The sequence below is a fragment of the Poeciliopsis prolifica genome, unplaced genomic scaffold (assembly GCF_027474105.1).
Source record: "Poeciliopsis prolifica strain line A6 unplaced genomic scaffold, Auburn_PproV2 SCAFFOLD004, whole genome shotgun sequence".
Lineage (NCBI taxonomy): Eukaryota > Metazoa > Chordata > Actinopteri > Cyprinodontiformes > Poeciliidae > Poeciliopsis > Poeciliopsis prolifica.
Window position 1 is genome coordinate 16,463,808 of NW_026562379.1, and position 24,375 is coordinate 16,488,182.

General features: G+C 38.3%; 2 protein-coding genes across 3 annotated transcripts; one reads left to right on the forward strand and one right to left on the reverse strand.

Moving 5' to 3' along the window:
* Nucleotides 1-202: 202 nt before the first annotated feature.
* On the reverse strand, nucleotides 203-17,981 carry ppp1r13l (protein phosphatase 1, regulatory subunit 13 like). Of its 2 annotated transcripts, none has more exons than XM_055028522.1 (12): nucleotides 17,748-17,981; nucleotides 10,935-11,113; nucleotides 9,870-10,476; nucleotides 9,100-9,192; nucleotides 8,893-8,981; nucleotides 7,539-7,911; nucleotides 6,658-7,121; nucleotides 5,247-5,375; nucleotides 3,377-3,510; nucleotides 3,130-3,296; nucleotides 1,828-2,021; nucleotides 203-1,175 (listed from the first exon to the last, which is right to left on the reverse strand). In XM_055028522.1, the coding sequence occupies exons 2-12, from the start codon at nucleotides 11,085-11,087 to the stop codon at nucleotides 1,140-1,142; spliced, it is 2,439 nt and encodes an 812-aa protein (XP_054884497.1). In that variant the 5' UTR covers nucleotides 11,088-11,113; nucleotides 17,748-17,981; the 3' UTR covers nucleotides 203-1,139. The 2 variants fall into 2 exon arrangements, with proteins under 2 accessions (XP_054884497.1, XP_054884498.1); XM_055028523.1 differs by lacking the exon at nucleotides 17,748-17,981 and adding an exon at nucleotides 11,187-11,397.
* A 3,607-nt stretch (nucleotides 17,982-21,588) lies between these two features.
* Nucleotides 21,589-23,838, forward strand: opa3 (outer mitochondrial membrane lipid metabolism regulator OPA3). The gene is made up of 2 exons (XM_055028524.1): nucleotides 21,589-21,796; nucleotides 23,006-23,838. The coding sequence occupies exons 1-2, from the start codon at nucleotides 21,655-21,657 to the stop codon at nucleotides 23,332-23,334; spliced, it is 471 nt and encodes a 156-aa protein (XP_054884499.1). The 5' UTR covers nucleotides 21,589-21,654; the 3' UTR covers nucleotides 23,335-23,838.
* The last annotated feature ends 537 nt before the right edge of the window (nucleotides 23,839-24,375 follow it).

Below are 24,375 nucleotides of genomic sequence, written 5' to 3' on the forward strand. Positions count from 1 at the left end.
AACTATTTTTAACTTGCCCCATACAAATTTCCACTGAGTTGGTTTCCCTACTCCTCCAGTTTTGTGACTTTATCATTTTAATTCATTTTATATTTAAACTCACATTATATATCCATGGTTTCACAACTTAAGAATGCAAACATCTTTGATTTCGATTTTTTGATCATTATTTTCGAAAAACCATTTCTCAGACAACTCAAAATAATGTGACATCTACAATAGAAGATTGATTTATTTTTAAAAGTTTTTACACATCTTTATTAGTGGTGCCAATAAGTGTCACTATAACAGATTATTTTATTGAGAAAACTGACAACAGATCTTATATATTTACTGTTTAAACATTTAGTTATGTTATTCCGCTTTGAGTAAAATTTCACAGATAAAACAGCGCGGAGAAAGAAATAAACAATACACCCAACACACACATGCATTCCCTCATGCATCAGAAAATCTTTCACTTTACTCAGAGTAAACTCAGTCCCTTCCCAACATGATTCATATTTAAAGGCAACATCAAAACAATCAAAAGAAAACTGTGCAATGAGTTAAGCAAATACTAATCAGTTCTAATAATACTATGTAAAGTCACATCTCTTTTATTTATGAATGTGGTCATAAAAATCCACAAAGTTGCTCTAATCTAATATTTGACTAACTCTAAAACTGCTAAAAATGACTTATACAGGTGAGTAATGTGAAAACTTCAAACTTCAACATCAGACTCCCTTCTGTGACATGGTGATGCATCTTGGGTGTAACTGGAACCACGTCTAAACCGACTGATCGTGGGTTTCTTCACGCTTATGCTGACCTGACCGATGAGTGGACTGAACACCAACAGCCTCAGTAACCAGAACGTGAGTCAGAAGTCTGACTAAAGCAGATCGGCAGGGAGGATGACAGCTCTGTAGCCTTCGTAAAGTTTGGCAGAGTGGTCACCTTGAATGCAGAGATTGAACATTTTCTCCAGCCGGCATGCATGAATAACAATGTCTCCTCTTTGAACATTTTCCGTGTGTCCTTCGAGAACATCAGAAGAAGTTCCATGTCTTGCAGAAATGCAGTTTTCCCACATTTGAGTAAAGTAACGTGGCAGGGTGCAGCAGAATCACCACCATAGATGTGCAGAAGATCCCTTAGCAGAGAGATTTTGGACGAACCTTTGGGAAAAGCTGCAAGAAAAAGGGAAAACCTTAAAATCAAAACAATGTTCAAGATTTCACCAAATCAATCAGGTACTTCAATTTTGTAACATTTTCATAAGATTTTGATTTATTCTGGTCATAAATTTCAGTTAATTATGTCTAAAACACTCCTAAAATTTTTTATCAGGCTTATGTTTGTTCAACAAAGGTGTGTGTTTTACTAATACAAATCATGCTTTTTTTTTTTTTTACATGGTTGTTGTCCTAAAATAGTATATCACAAATGGGAATGTTCTTTTTTTTGAAGAGCAGTATTTGTGTTTGTGGGGTTAACATTGCAGTGCCATTAACACAGAAGTATCACAAAGTATTGGGATAAAATCCGTATCAGTCACCCCTTATTAATATATTTTTCTTGAGCTATCTGTTGGTTTTTGCTTGTATAAAAGCAACATGAATGTCTCCAAATGTGCTCTGCTCTCGAACTTAATATTCTGCACACTTTTGTCCATCTCCAGATCACACAGGCATGTAAATAAATAAATGTACCATTTCATAAATCTATGAAATGGTCAATTTCCAGAAGTTGTCTGGTTGTTCAATAGTTCATGTGTGGAAAAACAAAACAAACAAAAAAAAGAATGGAAAAATAATTTTTTCAAAATGATTTTCAACTTACCCCAAAAAAGTTGTTTGGGACAAAGCCCTCCCTGCCACACAGCGAGGCCCACCACCAGTCGGAGCCGTCCGTTTTCTGCAGGATGGTGACCATGTCTCCCTCCTTGAAGCTCAGCTCATCGGGTGCCTGAGCCTGGTAGCTCCACAGAGCGTACAGCACTCCGTTGTTGTCCATTCCCATGGAGTCCTCCTTAGCTAGCATGACAAAGCAGAAAGGAAACGTAAAAATACAACCATGAAAAAAATAAAACGTTGTAGCCTGTTAAAGTACTCAGATGTTATTCTCTTCATTATTAGATTAAATGTGACCTATTAAGCTTTCTTGAACAGGTTAGGATAGGTCAAGAGGTTAAACAAAAAATGTTCGTTACATTTGTTTTGCACAAAAATCATTTTTAGATTCCGAGATTTTATTTGCTCCGTTCTGTATATTTTGAGCTTCTTTCAGATTGAGCCATTTTAAATCCAGTTAAGTGGATGCTGGCCACGCCCCCTGACTCAGTGCTTACACTCACACCTTAATTAACATGGCTACAAATGGATGCAGTCATGCAACCGTACATCTTTGAAAAGCAAAAGATTTTCAAAGAATTACTCTGAAGAAAGTAAGTATTTGAAAGTAAGTAACTTACAATTAAGAGTACTTAATTGAAAGCAAGTACTTACTTTCAATTTCATTGTCATTCTTTGTAAACTTTATTTAGTAAGGTAAAATAAAGCTTATGTATTTTTACTTTATGTAATAAAAACACTGCTAAAAATGTAACAAGCGGTTTCCAATAAAACATTTGTCTCTTCCAGCAGCCATTGTACAGAATTAAACCATCTGACCAAATGTTCTTAAGCTCGGCTTGGGTTGCTTGGTAACAGGTATAACTCCACTGGGGTTGCTAGGAAACTGGCAACCTGAGCTCAGAGAAACAGCTTTTTTTGAGGACCACAAGAAAAAAGTCATTGGAGTTTGTTTTTTACAGGTTATGTGTACCAATATATTGCTGTCACTTCATAGCGATATTGCGGTCTTAAAGAGAAATTTGACAGTTTATCTGCAAAAAAAAGTTAATTTGGTGGTTCCTAAGGTTTCTCTGGTATCACTTCCCAGTTATGCACTACTTTGTGTTGGTACCTCACATAAAACTCCATGCTGAAGTTTGTCAATACAATGTAGCAAGAAAGTTTAATTGCTGTGCTATATCTCCATTAGATTGGAAATATGACCTTAAATGTGTTTAATGTTGACATTTCAGAGTTTAGACACGGCCTTTGAGCTGTTGTAAAGGGTGTGTGGGAGTATTTATCTCACCTCTTAGGTAGTTTTCACACTCCTCGAACCCAGGAAGGTAAGGATCACACTTCTGGGAGGCGGTGGCTCCGTCTCTGTGAGTGAAGGCCATGACAGCAGCTCCGTTCCTCACCAAATACTCGCACATTAAAAGGTCGTTACAGGAGGCAGCGCAATGTAGCGGAGTCCTGCGAGTCGAAGACATACCAGCAATGTTCAAATGTGCAGATATCATAAGAAACAAAGAGGGGAGGAGGAAAGTATTTACCAGCCATGGCTGTCTGGGGCGCTGACATTCGCTCCGATGCGGACCAGGAAGTCGGTCACTTCGCGATGTCCGCCGCAGATGGCATTGTGCAAACCGGTGATGCCCTCATCATTCGGCTGGCTGGGATCACTCATCTGCAGAAGAGATTCAACATGTTTTATTCACTTGCTGAACCCAGCTTTATCCTCACACAACTTTTTGCATTTAAAAGATGTTGCCATTCAGTCATATACTGTAAATTAGTTTACAGTGGAAATAAGTTACATCAGTAAGCTTATAATCAAGTTCATGGTTAGCTAATTGCTTGACTAAATTCATGCTAAGAATGGGTATGAGTTTGAAATTTCATCAGAGTGTAACGTTTTTTGTCATATTGTGTTTTCAGAAACATGACAGAGTGAGCCCTCTTGGCAGCAAACTATCTTTGACGTATATTTCTCCGGTAACCATGTCAACAAGTATTTAGGCAGTTGGAAGAAAGGAAACGTCGCGTGCTCAGTGGAAAAATGTCATATTTGTAAGTATTTCTGTATTTGGAAGACTCTTAGGAATATGTTGCTGTTTTTCAGTAACAAAGACGTTTTGAGTGTAGTATTATAAAATAGCAAATCTATTTGTCTCTTATTTCCGTTTTAAAACTGTTTTGAGTGTATTAGTATCAACATGAGTGATTTAGCTAACAATCTTAGTTTTTCTTTTTGTCTTATTTAAACAAAAAGCTATAATTGACCTTCATTAAGGAAAGTAAGCCTGGTGTGAAGACCTTTTATTAATTTTTGCTTGCTGTCTTGCTAGTCTCTGGCGCTGCAACTAAGACTGTTTTAGCAATTATAGTTTGTTCTATCGATTATCATGACGATTAATCGGATAAAAATGTCAAATTCGGCAAATCATTTTTAGCAAAGTAGCCAAAAAATACTCTGCCCTTGCTGCTTGTCATTCAGTGTCAGACTGATCTGGGGACTATTTATTTTTATTGACTGATGAATAATTAAACAGCAAAAAGTGTCATTAGATTTTTATATAATATAATAATAATATTTTTACAGAAGCTATGCCACTTGAGGAGTTCTGGGGTTAGCATATTTACAAAGAAAGACTTTATCTGAAATATTAAAGTGTTTTGTACAGTTTAATTGTCAAATGGCCTCCTTATTAAGTCTCTAATCGATTGCTAAATTAGTTGACAATTAATCCAATTATTTGTTTCAATCCTAATAGTCGTATTGAGAGAACAACGCAATTCAAATGTTATGTTTGTTCGAGATAAAGCCAAATTCTGCTTTATCTCATTTAGTACCACACCCTTTCGCCTGAGCCTCAATTGAAAGCAATTGTTAACTGTTAGTGTCATATGCAATGCTGCCGCTGCAATGATAAAGCACATTGTTTTATTGTTTGTATGAGAAGCAGGTGTTTTCAGGTGCGCCTAATGATCCGCTGACATTTCCTTTCTGAATTGATTTGATTGTGGGGCGAAAAAAAAAAACCCAACAGCAATAATTTGGATTCAAATGCAAATTATTTTGAATGTAGGGCAATGCTGCAGAGACAAGTCAGGGCTCGTCTCTGTGGTGATTGTGTGCTCCATTTGTGCATGTGCTTGTTTTCAACCAGCGTTTCCTCCTACAATCTAAAAAAATGCTTGTTGGGATAATTATGGATTCCAGACTGCAGCTATATGTAAGTGCAGTCTTTATATAACTACCAATTATCTTTCTGCTTGACTTAGCATCAGTGCAGTGTAAAGCTAACCTGTTGACTATTTTATGGATTAACTGATTAATAATTGGACAGCAGAAGGTGCTTACAGAACTCGAACTGGGTGAAGCTAAAACTGAGCCCCTTCAAGAGTTTTGGGTAAAAATACCTCCTTCACGGCTCGCATCACTGTGTCCATTTCTCCCATCAATGCTCCATCCAGCAGCAGAATCAGTGGGCTAAGTTTAGCTCGCCTTCCAGATTTCTTGTGACCCGGCTTCCTCAGGATGGAGTTATACTGAAAAGATAAACAAATTTACTTAAAAAAAAACAATGAAAAAGTATTTACCTCTACACGTTTCTTCCCTTTGGCTAATTGACGGTCAGATGGCGTACGACATCAGTAGCTTTTAAACAGTTAAATACAGCCTGTAGTTCTACAGCAATGCATTCTGGGTACAGAATAAGCATTTTCTGCACTGCGTCACAGGTGCAGAACATGAGGAGACTCAAAACAATTCATGTGTATTTTTGCTTTTGTTTGATTATCCCTGGTTGTTTGTTCAAACATTGTATTCTCTCCACCTCATGTGTTGGTCTGTTGTACAAGGCATTTGGTTTTTACTTGGGAAAAAAAGAGAATGTGAGGAAACGGAAACGCTGCATAAACAGTCTTCACCCACTACAAAATAAGAGCATGAATATGAACAATTATGAGCACATTATAAAATTCTTAATCAAAACTTTAATCCAAATGTCGAACTGTATTCAACTGAAAATTTACTAAACTAGCACTTAAAGTATTTTTTTGACAAATTCTATTTAGGGTAAGCTAATTGCACTAAATTTTTTCAAAGTTAGCAAAAATGCTAAAGTCCTACATAAAAAAAAAAAATTTGCTCCACTTTGTGCAGTGTGGCCGACACTAGCAAGATGTTTTCAACTTACCCAAACGACTTATCAGATATTGACGACTCATTCAGGAGGTCACAAAAGAACTAAACAATTTCTTAAAAAAACTTTCATTGTGACAGGACAAGCTGCAGAGACAAGTCAGGGCTTGTCTCTGCAGCTTGACAGGAAAAAAGTTTTTATAGCGTTCAAATGTAGTTTGTAGTTTGATGGTCCAGGTATTAAGGACTCTTGTGTTCGTTCTGAATCATGTCAACGATCCGAAGCGCATTTGTAAGTCCACTTCTCCTCAACAAAGCCCACAAACAGAATGGTTTGGTTTTGGATTGGCCTAACCAAAGACTTCCCATATAAGATGATGCAGTGTCACGTTACACAGTTCAGGCTTGAAGACTGCCCAAGACTGCTGAATTAAAACAAGTGCACAAAGAGAGGGCTAGGATTTCCTTCATAGGTAGGAAAAAGATTGATTGCCAGTTCTTTCAAAATACCAAACAGAAGTTGTTCAACAGGGAAAACAGAAACAGTTATTAGGTTTGAAGGACAATTACTTTTTCAAGTGAGGCTAGGTTTGTGTTTTGTATTCACTTCTGTTATTATTTCTTGATGTAGAAATGTGATTAATGAGCTGGAATTAAACTGTGCCAAAAACAACCGAAGGTCCTTACTTTTTCATCCTGTGGAATGACTGGAGGCGTCCGGGTTGTGGGTGGAGGATTAGGGGGCATGGCAGGTTCCTCCCCGTCAGAGGAGCTGTCGCTGCCTTTCTCCCCCTTGTTGTGGTGATCTTTCCTATGAAGTATCTTGTGGATGATGTTTTTATACTGGTTTGGCTGGTATTGCGAGGCTTTCTTCGTGGACCGAGAAACATCCACAGAGCCGCGTCTCTTCAGCGCCCGGGGGATTTCAGCCCTGATGCGGAGCAGCTCCTCCCGATCCGGGATCTCAGGATCCTGGACCTCTGGGGCCACCACTGGTTGTAACCTGGTGGGGCTCAGGGGTCGCGGAACTGGGGTCACAACCTGTTCAACCTCACCACCAGCCCTTGGCATGGCAGGAGTCTCCAAAACTGGCAGATGGTGGTGAATATCCAGGCGCTGTATCTCTGCATCTACATCCTCTGCATGTAGTGCTGGAAACACAGAAACCACATTTATAGCACAAAGACGAGGCAAATGCAAAATTTATACAGTGCGGGAGGTCTCGAGTTCAAATCCTGGACGAGCCCCCAATTTGTTGTGGCCTGGCACTAGAACCATAACAAATAAAGGGAAGCAATGCATTGAATAACTTAAAATTAGATTTATTTAACAAAAAATATGGTTGGTTGTATGAGAGAGGACAAGGGGAGGAAGAAAGGAAAGAGTGACAAAAAGAGAAATCGAGTGAGAGTCAGTGATGCATCTTAAGCTGGATTTTAAGTTCTTCTGCAGACACTGGCCAGCTACCTCCACTTTCAATCAGCACCAATAAAGAGCTCTAAAACAGAGATATCAGGGAGACCAACAGGAAAGACCTTGGGCTGAAACGACATATAGAGGTGTTTTACCGTCACTATAAACAGCAGGTTGCCTCAGCTCAGGTGGATAATGCTGTGCGGGATGGGCAGGGGACTGAAAGAACTTCCTCGGAGCCGCTTCAGGCATGCGGTAATGTGCAAAGTCTCCTTGTTCTTCCATTGGCTGATTTTGGAAGGCCGGCATTTGTCCATAATGGGGATTTTGGAGACGCAGGATGACAGAGATTGGTATGCGCCTACTTTGGCGGGCCAAGGAGGACATGGGAGGCATGTTGACACGGCAGACGATTGGCTGAGGGCCATAAGGAGAATGTCCTGAGGACGAGGCATCTGGTGGAACAGCTATACGAGCGCTGCGGGGCAAAGAGCTGTAGGAACCTTGGTGGGGAACTGAGCGAGGATCCTGAGAAGAAAATCAAAGAAGAAAAACAAAATGAAATGTTTGAAAACTGCAACAGAGGCAAAAATAAGTTGGTGCTTGCAATATTGTTAAATTACCACTAAGAAAGTTTTCATTGCTGATAATCTGTTAGATTCGGTTCGTCTGGTGACCAAAATTGCAAAATTTGTTAATTTTCAGCTGCTGCAGTTCTCTTTTGCACTGCATCACAAAATTGCTCAAATTGGAATTACAAAAATAAATTTGCTGAATGGAAACACACTGATTTCGAAAAGGTTTTGCTCGCTACAGTTAGATAGGTTTTTTTGTCTGCATCAAATTAAGTTCATTTCACAAACCTGCAATGGAAACACTTTTTTTTGTGGGACGACAGGAAGTGGTGGGAGGATGATGAAGCAGCATGTTTTTAATGACAAACTCATTCATCTGTGATTTTTATTGCATTTCTCAGGTAATTAAAATGCAATTACAAAATTGTGTTTTTTCAACATTAGCAGAATATTGACAAAGTTGTAAAGACATTTGTAATGAACCCTTTTAGGAGCCCTTTCCCCTCCTCGCCTGTGGTGGTGCTGTATCCAGAACCACTGAAGGACACAACGCACCAAGTGCAGCTTCCTTCTTCACGAAATGGAAACAAAATTATAAGTAGTGTAAGATTTTAGTGATTGTAAGATTTTTCTTCTATTTTTAGCAAACAACTACCGGTCATTTTTCCAGCTTTAGTGCTAGGCTTGCATGATTGTTTTGGTTGCATTTATCATGCAGTGCCATGTGCTATAGTCCGTACATTGTTGCTTCAGTATTGTGCTCTCAGACCGTCAGTTCCCGTAACCACACACACTCAAAAAACACACACGGGCTTAATGTGCCCCTGCACAAAGTAAAAATCTCATCTCTAAAGACTGCAGGAGGATTAAAAAAGTTAAAGCCCTAGAAAACAAGTGTTCAACAAATTTCAGAATATTTCAGTTATAAACTCACCTTTTTAGGGCTTAAGGCTGGAGCAGGGCTATCCAGGTTGGATTCCCGCCAGTTGCTGTTCGAAGCAGGTGATCGACGCCATTCTGTCGCTGCAGCACAAAAGCATCGTGTTAAAGGGGACAGGGACCAACGGTGGTGCAAAGGGAGACTGAAAACTCTGAGTAAAACATTAAAAATTTAACAAAAGAGGAAAATAAATCCTCCTACTGTCATAGGTGTGGTGAGGTTTTCTCTCGTAAGACACATCCAGATCTGTTTCGTTCCACTTGCCTGGACTTTTTTGTCTTTTCATAGACTCTTCTGTGAAAACAGAAATGAAAGTCAATGCATAACGCAAGTCAAATGGCTCGATACAATCTGCTGGGTTTCCTAGAAACGTTTTACTCTAAGAACTTTATTGAGTTTCTGTTCAGACTTGTGGGACTTCTAGTTTCCACAAGTCTGAACTAGAAGTTATCCGCACCATCTTAGTTGGCAAACAGCGCAAAACATTGATGAACCAAGGCTCTCGAAACCAACTAAGACTGGCAGAGTGAGTACATGTGGTAACATAAACGTAGGCTACGTGTCCGGATTTAAATATCACTGATTTAAATCTATTACACACTCGGTGAACCGAGTGATAGTTGTAGTGTACTTATAGTGTTTGTAAATTAGATAGGAAGGAGGTGAGGGCTCGTTCTAAACTAGTGGACTGCTTAATGTTGTCATAGCAACTGCCTACCAAGATGGCTGTCAATTACAAAGTTCTCGGAAGTGTGACATCACCTAAGAGCCATGTATAGGAACAAATGATACAAAGGTATCAGATCAGTTGATATTGATCATTTTCAATATCAATAGTAATGGTGGCGCATTTAATTTCCCTTTGGAATCAATATGTAAATAAACTGAATTTAACTGAATTCAAAAGTGACATGGCAAAGAAATTCAAATATGTAAGCTGAAAGATTTAAAAAGAGAATAAGCCTCGTTACCAGTTTGATTGACGGGGGTAAAATTTCGAGGAAGGGTGCTGGATCCTTGAGGGTTTAAAGACAGAGGAGAGGGTGACTTCAGGAACCCTGCGGAGGGGCCTCTATCTGGCTGAGGGGACCTGTGGCCCATCTGGTTGTTGTCGTACGTAGTCAGCAGGTTTTGGGACATCTGATGTGGAGTCGGGCGGGACGACAGGTCCAAAGAACCGGTTGTCCAGCTCGAGGGTTGGCTTCTTTCCCTGTGACTAATCAGGCCTTGTGGACTCCTTTCAAAATAAGACGGGGAGTCGGGCCTGGGCGAGCGGGGCAACTGTTTGGGGCTCTGCGGCGTAAACGTGTAGCTGTCCGATCCGGACCGCCGGTGCGTGTTTTGCACCACCCGGTGCGTCTTGGGAGAGGAGTGGGGGCTGTTGGAGTGGACGGGAGGCGACGGGGCATTCCTGCTGCTGGAGACGACAGAGTCGCTGGTGTAATACGTGGAGCTTGTAGAAAGCGGTTTGGAGCTGGAGCTGGAGCTGCCATTGGTGCTGCTCGACGAATATACAGAGCTGGGGAGGCTGGAAGGTCCAGACGAAAGATGTATGTCTCTGGAGCTGGAAGAACTAGTCTAAAGAAAAGCAAATGGTAGATTTGGTTAAGCCTGTTTCCCTGGATGATAAACTGTTAATGCACTTGATGATAATATTGTTGCTTTGAGATCATTTATATCGATAATGGCATGATAATTAAAGTTTGTCATCAAAGATCAATTAGGCCTGTCGCAATATGCAATAAATCAATTTATTTTCACGCTGTGAAAATCTATTGATCGCTACTTGATTTAAAATGTGGGCTTTTTGTGTTCTTTTAAACTGGGTTGCAGGGTTGGGGAACATTTTTAAGGTACATTCAATTTGTTTACTGCAAACCAGTTCAGCTGGAAATATGACAAGAGTAGCCAGAGGCAAACAATCACCTCTGTGATGGAAAACCCTTGAAGGAAAGATGTTCTGAGTACAAAATGTACAAGCAGAACTGCAGAAATGTTCTGTTTTCCTGGGTTTTGCTGACTGTGCGTGAGCGTACCTTCAAGTCAGACGAAGTGTTTTGGTCGTTGGAGGAGGCCTCCTGCAGCATGGAGCTAAATTCCTTGGATAACTCATCTGCGACTGCAAGCGATGCGTTCAGGTCGCTGTCTATGGTCTGCAGAAAGTTCCCGTAACTAGTCTGTGAGCTCATGGTTGTGCGGCAGCAGGACGCTCCTTCTGCAAAACAAAACATCAAAATTCAGCCACATAATAATAATAAGGTAATTTTCTACAAAAACGACATTTGCACCTCTGATCTGCGAGTTTGCTTCTGTTACTTTTACGTTGGTGAATCTTCTAATTACAGGGTTCAGCCCTGCCTTTTCTTCTCACCCTTACACTCCCAAATCTGTCAGCTCCTGCAACTTCACTAAAATAGCTGAACACCTCATAGTTTGAACAGTGACAAACAAGACACAACATGGAGGCAGCTGGTTTCACTGGTATGTTTGCCGTCCTGACTCATAGTTTAGTCAGCGGCACGATTGGTCCAAGTCATTAGCAGTTTCAGACAGGTGCATCGTGCAGCTCTTCATACGCATGACAAACGAATGGCTGCAGACGACGCAATACGAAACATGCATGAGAGTTTGTCTACACTGGAAGGAAGAAAACCTGTTGATGCTTAACTACTTAAATGATCCGTGTGAAAAAGTACATAAAAGAAAAGTTAATGTTGAATGAAGGAAGCACCTAAAGGGGATCGATCCAGAGTTGACGCACAGCTTCAGTTATTACAGCTGGAAACTGGAGATCAGGCCGAACTCTGACCTGAACCTTCAGGTTACAAAGTCGGCCTTCGATCATCAGTATTAGAGGATTAATAATCAGCAAGATCTATAGAAACTCATCCATGTGTTCATCTTTAGTCACATTGATTACTGCAACAGGTCTGCCTAAAAAAATAAAAATCAGTCAGCTCCAGAACGTTGCTGCTGGAGTTTTGTACATTAAATCATTTTAATTTGGTTCCTTCAGTGGCTGCCAGTGACACAAACATCGTACTACAGGAAGAGCAGCACTACTTAAACATATCTTTGCTAAACTAAAAGTAAACAGTATCCAATCAAGAGTAAAACAAGTATTTGGTAAATGTCCACTCAAGTAGAGTAACTGATCAAAACCTAAATAATTTAATATTCAAGGAATACGCCATCAGACGGTCCAGATATCACGTTAAGTCTAAATTTTGGTATTTTAAGGACCAAAATGACAAAAATAAAATCAGGCAAAAGAAAAATCTTTCAAATCAGTCCCCCCACCCAAAAAAATTAAGAAAAGTTAATGAAAACTGCAGGTGTGCGTCTGCGTCGGTGAATTTTAGGTTAAATCATGTTGGTTTTTCATTCAGTGGGTAGAAAATCCTGAAATTTCACTCTAGTAGAAATACTTCATAATAAAATTACTCAAAGTACAGCATAGTAAAAATACTCCTACAAGTACAATTTAAGAAAAAATGTAATTCCAATGTAAATGTAACTAGTTACTGTAAACACCACTAACTTGTCTTTGGTTAGTAAACAGTACCAAAGTAAACACCACTAACTTGTCTGTCAGTAACAAAGGGATGTTTCCAGCAGTTATTCTGTAAAATCTCGTTGAAGTTTAACAGGATTAAAAAATGGAATCAAAGAGAAAGCGGACAAAACAAACTTTAAACAGGAGCTTCAAGAATGTCACACCCTGCTGAATGTTTCCGCGCTGCGCTGGAGTGTGGGAAGGACCCACATTCCTGGTCGCTCCTCCCTGTGAGGCACTTTCCTAAAACTCGGCCTCCGACTGTTATCTCTCTCAGAAGCAGCTCATGCAGAAAGACGAACAAAGGTCAACCTTCTATCCTCCCTCCAGTCATTCACCCAACCTTTCGCTGGCCTGCCAAACTCCGTCTCTGTGTTTGTACTGCTGGCCAGAGTCGGGTACCAACTACTAACATTTACTTTAGTAAGTTTTCTGGAAGAATGTACTTTCAGGAGTATTTTTACTTTGACTTGAGTAAAATCTCTGGATTTTCAACCCACTGAATGAAAAACAAACCAGAAACTCACCAGATTCAAACACTGAACCTGCAGTTTTTGTTCAGTTTCTGAAGTTTTTTATTGAAAGAAACTGATTTGGAAACATTTTATTTTGCCTGATTTTGTTATTTATATGAATTAGTCATAAATTCATATTCTAATCTCGCTAATAATGTAATTTTTAAATATTAAATAACTGATAATTAATCAGTTACTCAGTACTTTACAATAAGTTTTACCAAATACTTTTTTGCTCCTTCTTGAGTAATCTCTTGGACGGATACTTTTTACTTTTACTTGAGTAAAAATATGTTAAAGTTGTGCAACTCCTACTTAAGTACAGTTTTTGACAACTCTGCCCACCCCGTACGCTGGTAAACAAGATTGCACAAAGTTTTTATTTATTTCTCCTAAACTTTTTGTTGTTTGTAAGTCCAACTCCAAAGAAAGAGTCTAAACTTTTCTTTACCCCCTGTGGTGTTGCCATGTTGTTATTAATATTTTGGGGTTGCAGTGACCCGGCGTCCTTTCTTTTAGAAACGTTTGTGTCTGATTTTTTTCTCTCTATCCTTGCAGCAACACGTTATTATGTCTGAATAAAACGAGATAAAAACAACATCCTATTTTTTAATATTCAGTAAAGTAAAGCAAAGTAAAGCATGCTCAAAAAGTGGGTCAGCTGGAAAAAGTCCTACTTTCGTGGAAAACCTCATAAATCAGCCTCTGTACTGTTTCTTCCCAGCAATTATATTGCAATATCCCTTAACTCGTAAACGAGCGGGGAAGCCACCATGCAAACCACGAGATGAAAAGACAAACTACCTCAGACTAGGAAAAACTTGGAACCTTTATTTGAAACTAAATGCAAACTGCAGAGCAAATAAGCTAAATGCTAAAGTTGCCAGGGTGTGTCTAAGGACTTTGCAAGTCCTTATTCCCATTCTGCAATTCACTTTCTGCTGAACTCTTGTTTTCCTCCCAGGCATTCTGCAGTGTCCTGTTTCCCTATTGTCTGTTCCTCCTTTATGTCCTTCCTCCTGACCTTTTCTGGCTTTTCACCGCCGGTTTAAGAAGGGAGGATTAAAGGAAAATCGGACCCAACCATTGTGATTTACTCGTTTTGTGTGTTTAATTGTTCTATGTCTGTAAACCTGAACCTGCACTGGATCACAGAATCAACACAAACTTAAGTTTTTAACTCAGGGGTGTCCAAACTTTTTGTTTCACTGGCCAAAATTGTCGACTCAGGGAAAGAAAGAAAAAAAAAACAATAAAATCAAGCAAATAAAGTTCCATAATTTTGTTATGTTTAATTTATTCTAGATTTAAAACTTGAAAGAAGTAAATTTCCACTAAAAACTTCAGAAATTTATTAATTTGTTTCAATTTATTTCTGAAAAAAGTTTGGAAATGTTCTGAGTTTTGGCAAAAATGTACTCCGGTTTTTCTCTGCAATGATCTTAAAACGCCTCTGTGCATTTTCCGTTTTAAAAATAAAGATGTCCAACTTTCAGTTTCTTTTGGCCACAGTTGAATAATTTTATTTTCATCAACAACAGAATCTGGGTCTCCATCTGCATCTATTTGCCTTTAGTTAGAGCATAAAGATTGGTGTTTTCTCCAAGCAGTTTTCTCACAGGTTGATTCTGTATAAAATACAGGTTGGTTCAGCACCAGAACATGTCATGTTGCCTGAGGGTTGCCTTAAAACTAGACCAGCTGCCAGAACATTTTAATATTGTATTGTGTTCTTTTCTTTTTTAACACCAATACAAAACATTGTTTTTGTTTGTTAAATAAATGGAAATCTGTAAACGGTGATGTGGAATTTCAATCAGCTCCTTTCACTAATCGTTTAGAAACGCTTTTGGGGCGAGTCTACGTCATTTGTCTTTGTAAAACAGCTTTCTGGTGGCCATTTTGTTTGGTTTTTCCTCCCGTCGTCTATGAACGGTTAACGGCTAGCAACCCGCATGCGCAGAAGAAGAAGGAGAAGAACGCAGCGCTCTGTTTACGGAAGTAGCAATGGACGCCGCTGTCATGGAGCGATTTAAAGTGATTCAGCGATGGGAACCGAAAGACGAAGGAAGCTAATCAATAATAAATATAAATGAATATTTTAATAATAAAACAAAAAGCACAACTAACAGCTACGGACTTTTTGGGAGCTTTGATTGTCTGTTTGGATGCGATTGGTCGGAACCAGAAGTGGCGTGATGCGCTAAAAATTAGCAATTTTGAGAAAAATAATTTCCTGCCGTTGTTTACGACCATATTTCCCGGGTCTGCTGGGGTCGAAATATGACGTTTATCTCATGTTAATGACTTATCAGTAACATAAAACGCAGCATATCCAATATCCAGCACAGAAATGGTTCAAATCGGATTTTTCCACTGTTCCTTTGCATTTACTGCCATCCATCTTGTCAGCATCTTTGCAGTCCTGCTGGAGGAAAGCAAACCAAGTCCTGACACCACCTGATTTTTCCAGTGGGGAGTTCAGACATGTAACCACAAACATTTAATTTTCATCTTCTGCAACCAGACTGTTTTCCAATTTGTTCCCTGCATGGCTTGTGGCAAACTTTAAACATTACTTCTAATTAGGTTGTTTTTCCACTCTTCTACAAAGATCCAGATGTATGGACTGGACATAAAAAGAAGAGGTGGACGGGTTCCTCCACCTGAGCAGTCGGGCTCTGCCGCTCCTCCTAAGTTTCTGTGACTCCACCTTGAAATTTTCTGTAAACGTAGGTGGATTTTATTTCTCAACTGGATAACTTCACTTCTAAAGCAGAGGTGGGCATTTATATCATTTATTATTTATTGTCAATATTTCTCATAGTAAGAATTTTGTTGGAAATGTTATTTTTTACTATTTGCTGTTTATTCAATAAATGTCAGCAAAACTAAAAATTAAATATAGTTCCTTGAAAAACAAAAGACTGAATGTAGGTCCAAATTTTTTAAAAGGTGTTAATTTTTTACATGTTGTTGGATTAAGTTTGTCAACATGACAACTTAAGATGCAGGTTCTGAACCCCATTGAAAACTTCCTGGTTATTCCACCAAATATTAATTCCTGAACTCTTCCTGAGTTAAAACATCAGTATTGTTGTTTCAAATGAATATGAACTTCTTTTCTTTGCATTATCTGAGGTATGAAAGAACTTGCATCTCTTTTGTTATTCTTTCAAGAGCAGCATTTGTGTTGCCATCCAGTTACCTAGAAAGATGGAATAGTTTCATTATTTTTATCATCACAATATTATCACAGAATATGGTGATGAAATTCTTAGTCCATGTTGTGTAAATTTGTGGTGGGATGTCAAAATGTCAAATAAAACCCAAATGAAATGCACTGCAGTTTGTAGTTTCTTTTATGTAATAATTTGAAATGTGGATTTCAAAAGGCAAAGGCTAATTGTGTAACCACTATTTGGAGAAATTGCATTATTGTTGCATAAAGTTTCAGGAATCTGCTTCACAGTGACCAGACGATGATGTATTCAAGGCCATTTCTCAAATCAACATGTGACGCCAAGATAAATATTCCTTTTATGCAAGAGCATCTCTGGTAAAAGAGAAAATGGCAACATACCAGGTGATGTTTTTAGGATTAATCCTTGTTTTATACTAACAGAATCTCACAAAGAAACTCCACCCACAAAGTCATTTTATGCTAGTTATACCTTGACCCAATTAGTCATAGAAACTCTCACACACCCACATATTTAGGAACAGCAACTCTCATTTAAAATATTTCAAACAATACATGAGAACTGGTCCTCTCAAGCTGTGGCTCTGCACTCACAGGAAAACATAAACTACAGAAATTAATCCGTTTTCTGGGTTGACATCCCTGCAGCCTCCTTGTTGCCTTGTGACCTTTTGACCAGTCGCCCTGAACTGTACGCCGCTTTGCCACTTCACCTCTCAGCATGTGACCCGGGAATCTCTCGGTTCTCCACAACATCATGAGCAATCTGCAGTGTGTCAAGCACAAGCTGTGCCCATGTAATTCCAAGAAAATCCCAGTATCTGTGTGTGTGTGTGTGTGTGTGTGTGTGTGTGTGTGTGTGTGTGTGTGTGTGTGTGTGTGTGTGTGTGTGTGTGTGTGTGTGTGTGTGTCAGCATGCAGGTCTGAACACGCATGCGGTTAATGACGGAGGCTGTGATTTGGGGTGTTCTGTTTGTTTGTTTAGCAGCAGGTTGCAGCAAGCCTCCACAATGCAGCCCAGCTGGTTCTTGACAGTAAAGCGATTTAACGTGAAGAAGTTGGAAAAGTTCCCATTTAAATCCTGTTAAGACAGGAATGTTTTATGCAAATGACATAAAACTCCCCTGAAAACAGAAGGCGAGTTTAATTAGTGGTGAAGAGAAATCAGCAAACTAAAACAACAATTAGGATAAATCATTAGTTTGGGTAATAAAATAGTGAAATAATGATTTTAAAAAAACCTGGCTATTTACTCTCATATCTAAAACATGTCCTCTGAGTTTCTCTCCATTTTAACAAGGAGATGAAAAGTTTCTGTGGTTCAAGTCGGAAACATTTCTTCCTTTGTTTGGGGAAAAAAAACCATTTTCATGAAGGAACAAGCTCCTCCTCAAGAGCAAAACCCCCCAACAAGGAGCGAATAAACCACAAACAAAACGATTAGAAACTCAACTTAGCTGGAAAGTCGTTGCACAAACCGAGCCGATCGCATAAACACGGACAAGTTTTTACCACAGTTTTCACGCAGATGTGGGAGATTTTTCTGCGCTCCGTGGGGAAGTGAAAGCGTTCTTACCTCTGGATCTTTAAAAAAAAAACTCTTTTCCTCTCCTTTGTTCCAGTCAGAAAGGAAATCTGAGCTCCGTCCACAGCCTCCTGTCTTCCTGAAATTGGGTCGCTCAGCCTCTGATTGCTTCTTGCTGCTGCGGCTCCAGACATGCAGTCATAGCTGCGCAGACTGCAGTCACTTTGGCGCAAAGTCCAACCCCCCTCCTCGGCTGGGCTGGCTGGGCTGGCTGCTCCTTCTGCGCCTCGGTCACCGGAGCCAGGTGTTCCTGCAGCAGGTGAGGCCGGCCGAAGGCGGAGCTCACATTCTGCGAAACAAACCCCGGTAATCTTGTTCACCACTTTGAAACGGTTTTTAGGACATAAATAAAGGAAAACATGTCAGAAAAGAAATTTTCTAACAAAAAATAATCACATTTTAAACTCGAAAAGTAACACGTTCAGGCTTAGAAAAAAACGACATTTTGAGATTAATATTTTACATTTTCTAGAAAAAAAAATTAAGTTTAAAAAGTCAAAAAAATTCTAGAAAAAAAATATATATGTTTTTTGATTAAAATAAAGTGAAAATTTCTGGGTTTGAAAAAAGAAATTGTAGGAAATGTTCAACTTTAAGAACACAGAAAACATCCAAGTTTTCTAGACAGTTTCTGAAATTCATCTCCAAATCCCTGAGTTTTCCAGAAAATTTTCTACTTTTAAAGCTCAGAAATGTTCTTGTTTTGTTTAGAAATTTTCAGAATCATCTCAAAATGTCTTTACTGTTAAATCCCAGAAAGGTTTTTTTCTAGAAAATGTCTGATATTTTTTGGCAGAAATTTACCGGCTTGAAATTGGGCCTCTGTCTCTTTAAAAACTCCTGCTCTTTCTGAAGTTCTGCCTTCATAAAATCATCACAGCATCGATTCCCTATTAACCCTTTAACAACGTTTCACCAGCGTTTCACTGAGAAGTAGTTCCTATAATGAGCTCTGATGATGCGCCAGGTGTTGCTAATTGCTGCTGGCTAGTCTGAAGGAGCTGAGGAAGGGAGGAGCTGCACCTCAAAGGCGGGGCTAAGTCCAACCAGATGTTTTGCACAGCTGGATGGTTGCCATGAAGATTAAAGTGTTTCTCAAGCATGCATGAAAGACTCAAGGCAACAATCCAGGTTCATTATTGATGAGTGAAAAACATTATAACATGATTTTTTAAAAAAAGCTCAAAAAATACATTTTACTTAATACCTACCCACTTTAATAGAAAGCATTAATTGCATTGAAAAGTTAAATAAAGACACTTGCTTTTATTTTTAAATCTATTTAATGTGGTATTTTAGTTTGATAAGAGTAACAGTAAAGTGCATCACATGTCTTTCTGAACTGCTGCTGCCCTTAAAGGGAGAGACTAAATTGAGAAAAGGTGTGTTTTTACACGACTGCATATAGAAAGTGGCCGTGGTGAGTAAACAGGAAGGCTGACTCATTTGCTCTTTGGTAGAGCTGTTCCAGGGACAAATGGCGACACTTAGCGCCGCGTTCACGGGCAAAAGTGAAAGTCCAACCCAAAGACTGTTTGCTAATTAGCCGGGAGCTAGAAAACCTAAGAGAAACACAACAGGGGCTCTGTTTTCAACATGTTTAATGTGCTGTCCTTGATTAAATAAATTTGACTTGAATTGAAGCCAATTCCAACAGTAATTGTCTCTTTATGGAGAGAATAAGAGAAAATAGAGGCTGTCTTAAGCTTTGGCAATAGCCAAAGATAACATGAACCTCTCTAATTATAGACAAGCTGCGGCGTGACGTCACATGCACAAGTTCCCACTGGACAGAAAAAAACTGATCACTGACGATGAGTAGTGTTGTTTATAGCTGATAAGTTGTCAACATAACGCTCTAAATCTTAACATGATGTATAAAATAAAAAGGGATGCAGTGCTTTTCTACTAGTGGTTAACACAACAACAACTAGATGACAAGGTTTTAATAACAAAAAATATAAATGATTAGGAAAGGTCAATCATGCTAGCTTGACTATGACAACCTTCACAAGTAGATGTGCTGCAGAATTCTGTGTTTTGGTTCATTAAAAAAAACAGTTAAATTAGTAATATAAGGTAAACAGCAAATGACACCTGGGTTGTTTATTGTTTCTTGAGGCCATGTTAGTCACATTTATTGTCAGTGACTGAATAAGCATTTTGATTTTCAGATTAGTTGGTTTAAAAGTTTGTCAACCTTAAAAGGAGACAAATGAAGGTGAATTAGCTTCTATTTATTCATGCTTATTGTCTGATTAAATGAATTATCTCATCAGGCTTTGTTGAAAAATGACACGTCTATGTTTTGGTTTACTGCTTATGTTCCAGTAACTCAGAGCTGGGTTTGACATCAGAATTTCAATATGATGATGTCCCTTTACACATTGCTTACAATATCTCCTACAAACATCATTATATGCTTACTTTCCATAAGCAAACAGTTTTTAATTATTAGTTCTGTTTGTAGTTGCATGACATGTACGTCTTGTGAAATAAATGTGTTTCCACCACATATTACTACTGTTGATTCGAGGATCAGTCATAATGAAGCACCAAGTTGATCTTCAAAGTCAGGTAAGTTGAAGTTAGAGGTGTATGACACTGCATATTTTGATATTGACCAAAATATCAACTAAATATAGGGCCAGTATCACTGATATTAATATCAATACTTTTTATGAGTTAGGTTTTACACATCATCAAACTTCAGATATTTTTGTGGTTTTTTTTCCCTTTAATTTAGTTTGTTAAAACCTAGAATAAAATTTGGAAGTGATTTGAAGGTGTCAACAAAATACTTCAATAAAATGATAAACAGAAACAATGAAAAACAAAACAGTGTGCATTTTTGTCTAAAACAAAGTGCAAAAATATTTGTAACCAATCAAAAGAAAATGTTTTATTTTTTTAAGTAAATTTGAGAAACTATGATAGGAAAATAAAATAAAATTTCAAGATGTACAACATGTATGTAAACACTTTAAAAAAGTACATTTTTAAAGCTATATTCTTAAAAGTAGACAGGAAAATCTTACCATGCTAGTACAAGCTAAAATCCTAAAATACTGACTTGGCATCAATATTATCAATATTTTGGATCGATCTACCCATTTCTAGTTTTAGTTGCTCCCAGTTTCCCAATGGAAAACATTACTTCAGACTTCAATCCAGTTGGTTTTTCCAACCTGGAACTTCTCAGTACAACTGGAATGTAACTAAGATATCATCAGGTCGGCGCAATGACCCAAAGTTTGGGAATCTCTGGTTCAGATTCACCCAGGAGAACCACTACAAACACGGGAATGAAATAAAAAATACATTATATATATATATATATATATATATATATATATATATATATATATATATATATATATATATATATATATATATATATATATATATATATAAATACATTATATATATATATATATATATATATATATATATATATATATATATATATATATATATATATATATATATATTATATATAATATATATATATATATATATATATATATATATATATATATATATATATATATATATATATATATATATATATATATAAAATTGTTGATAAACTCAATAAATGATCAGTATATCGTGAACCATCACCACAGCTATGGCCTGTGTGGTCTCAAAGAAGTGATTTCTGGTAGTTCATATTTTATTTTTGTACATATTTACGTCTTTGTCGGGAGGTTAACAGTATAATGTAATGATAAAACACACAAAAACAGTTTTCACACCGGCTCGTCGTCACTTTCATCCGATTTCGCCACCGGATAGCTGTAAAAGAAGCGCACCCACTGGGACGTGACGTCGACTGTTAAACGTCATCACGTAATCCTCGACACACTCTCACTGGGGGAGAAGTGTTTCCGCCGTGATGGTTGTCGGTGCCTTCCCTATCGCCAAGCTCCTCTACCTCGGCGTGAGGCAGATGAGCAAGCCTCTGGCGAACCGTATCAAAGCTGGGGCTCGAAGGAGCGAGTTCTTTAAAACCTACATCTGCCTGCCGCCGGCGCAGTGTGAGTAACCGAGCTAACGGCTGTTATTCCTCTGTACTTCACTGAGAGTGACCCGGAGGTTTGTCACGGCAGGAAAATCTGAATTAACCAAAGAGATTTAAGTTGACGTGATGACGCATCCAATCGTGTTTGAGAGTTTTTCTGGTCGACGAATGAGAGCCAAGCATGGTTGAAAGTGGGCGATTCTTGGTTTGTCATTGAAAAGGCTTGCTGTGAGGACAGGACAGAAGCAGAACGAGCCACAATTACTCAGCCTGATTAAAAAGCTAAAAGAAGATATGTCTTTTTACTGCTTTCTATTTGCCACATTTTATCAAAAATCTGCTTCAACTGATAGAAAGCCTAACATACTATTACTATCTATACCTCATTGACTGTTCTTGCAAACGTATTCATACTTTTTCACGATTCAGGGTGTTTGTACCATAATGTTCAATTTATTTTGGGGATTTTACACATAGTTGTAGTTAGAAAGCGTCAGGAAAATAATGCGCAGAAAAAAATCTGAAATGTGTGACGTGCATGTTAATCCAGCCCTGTTTATTCTGATTTTCCTGAATATAATCAATTAACCTAATGAGAAAATACTGCCATCTATGTGATGAAGCTAAAACTATTTCACTCGAGGAGTTTTGGCTGAAATTCCTCAAGTGGATAAAGGTACTTTTTATCTTAAATGCGAAATGTAAATATTATTTTACAGTTTTTTCTTAATTACTACTCTGCATATATGTTTTTTTCCACCAAAATGGCTTGTTTTGAGTCTGTGTGTTCCAGTTAAAAGGACAGTTTCCTTTACTTCACCAGGTAAAACCCATTGAGAACAAGATCTCATTTTCAAGAGGGACCTGAGCAGAAGTCTGTAACACACAACAACCTGGTTACACAAAAGAAAAACTAATTAATACACATGCACAAGTTTAAAACAAATACAAAACAATTTAAAAACAGTGACACTGGTTAATAGAATCACGTTCCATTTGGAGCTGATTCCACATTGAATGCTTGCTTTTTTTTCTCAAAGGTTACTCAAATAAATGTAACTTGGTAAATGTAAGCAGTTACTACCCAACTCCGATTTTAAGTCACGTTTTTTTAACAACTGAAGTTAACAAAATTACTTGATTTGCTATGCAATGGAAAATCAAAACACATTTTGCTGCCCCGTTGGAAGGCCTAACTCCAGTATCTCTGTGTGTTTCTCCTCAGTTTATCACTGGATTGAGATGAGGACGAAGATGCGCATTATGGGGTTTAAAGGCGCCAGCATCAAGCCCCTGAACGAGGAAGCGGCGGCAGAGCTGGGCGCAGAGCTGCTGGGCGAGGCTATCATCTTCTTCGTCGGCGGCGGGTGCATGGTGCTGGAGTACAGCAGGCAGGCCGCCAACTCTCGGCGAAAGGAGGAGGAGCTGAATGCCACCATCGTGAGCCTACAGACTCAGATAGCAGAGCTGTCGCTCTCCACAGAGACTCTGGACGCTCAGCTCAGAGAGGTCAACCGCCTGCTGCATTCTTTACCTGCTCCCTCCTCAAAGTGATTGGATGGTACCTGTGCAGCGCAGGGTTGTTGGAAACATGTGGAACAGGAAACGTACCCTGAAACAACACCCTGTACAGCGCCCTCTGCTGCACAGCTGAGGACCTCAGTGCACTGCGGTGCTTTCATCTGCTCAAGTTTTGAGCAAGTGGTTGTACAATGGCATTGCTATGATATTCATAGTGAACTTCTATGGTCTACTTTGCATGCTTACTATAAATATTACTGTGCATAAGTTTGTACAGCACCACACTACCTTAAAGTTAATATCAGTTAATCACAGGACATCATTTGGAAGCTTCTCATTTTCAAATTTTATTGGTTTGAGTGAGTTTTAATCAGACAAATCAAGCATCCGACCATATCAAGACGTTACTTTTTGGAAACTTCTCCTGCTACAGTTTCTAATAGATTCTAGTGTGATCCCTCCTGGCTGCTGTAATCTGTTTGCAATTGTTGCTGGAAAAATGAAGGTGTGAAATAAACATCTGATAATTTGTGTTAAGTCTGTTTGTTTGCATTCATTGTTGGCCTGTGTGGTCACTGTAAGGCTCTTATAATTTATCTGTATTTTATGGATACTTTTAAAAGGTCTTTATAGCCTATACATTTTAATCTATTTTAACAGTAACAATATTAGTTTAAAATAGATTAAAATGCATAAATAGGCTAAGTTAATTCCACATTGAAAAGTTAATAAACTTTTTAATGTTTTCATAAAATACATTTAAATGTAACATTTTTATGCTTGAAAATAATTTTTTTGGGGGTAAAAAAAGAGATTATGTTAAAATGTAATCTCGTATTTTAGATGAAATGACACAAAATATTGTTTTAAAATTTTTCACAAAAATCACATAAAAAAACCCTATTTAATGCTCTTTTTCCAAAAAATATATAGTATATAGTTTTGAATAATAGTTTAGCTTGTGGTGTCAATGTTCTTTGTTAAAGTAGATGGGGTTCTGTCGTAGAGTGTAGTTGTAATTAACATTCAAAGTCAGCAGAAAAACACAAAAACATAATTGGAGTCGTGTTTTAT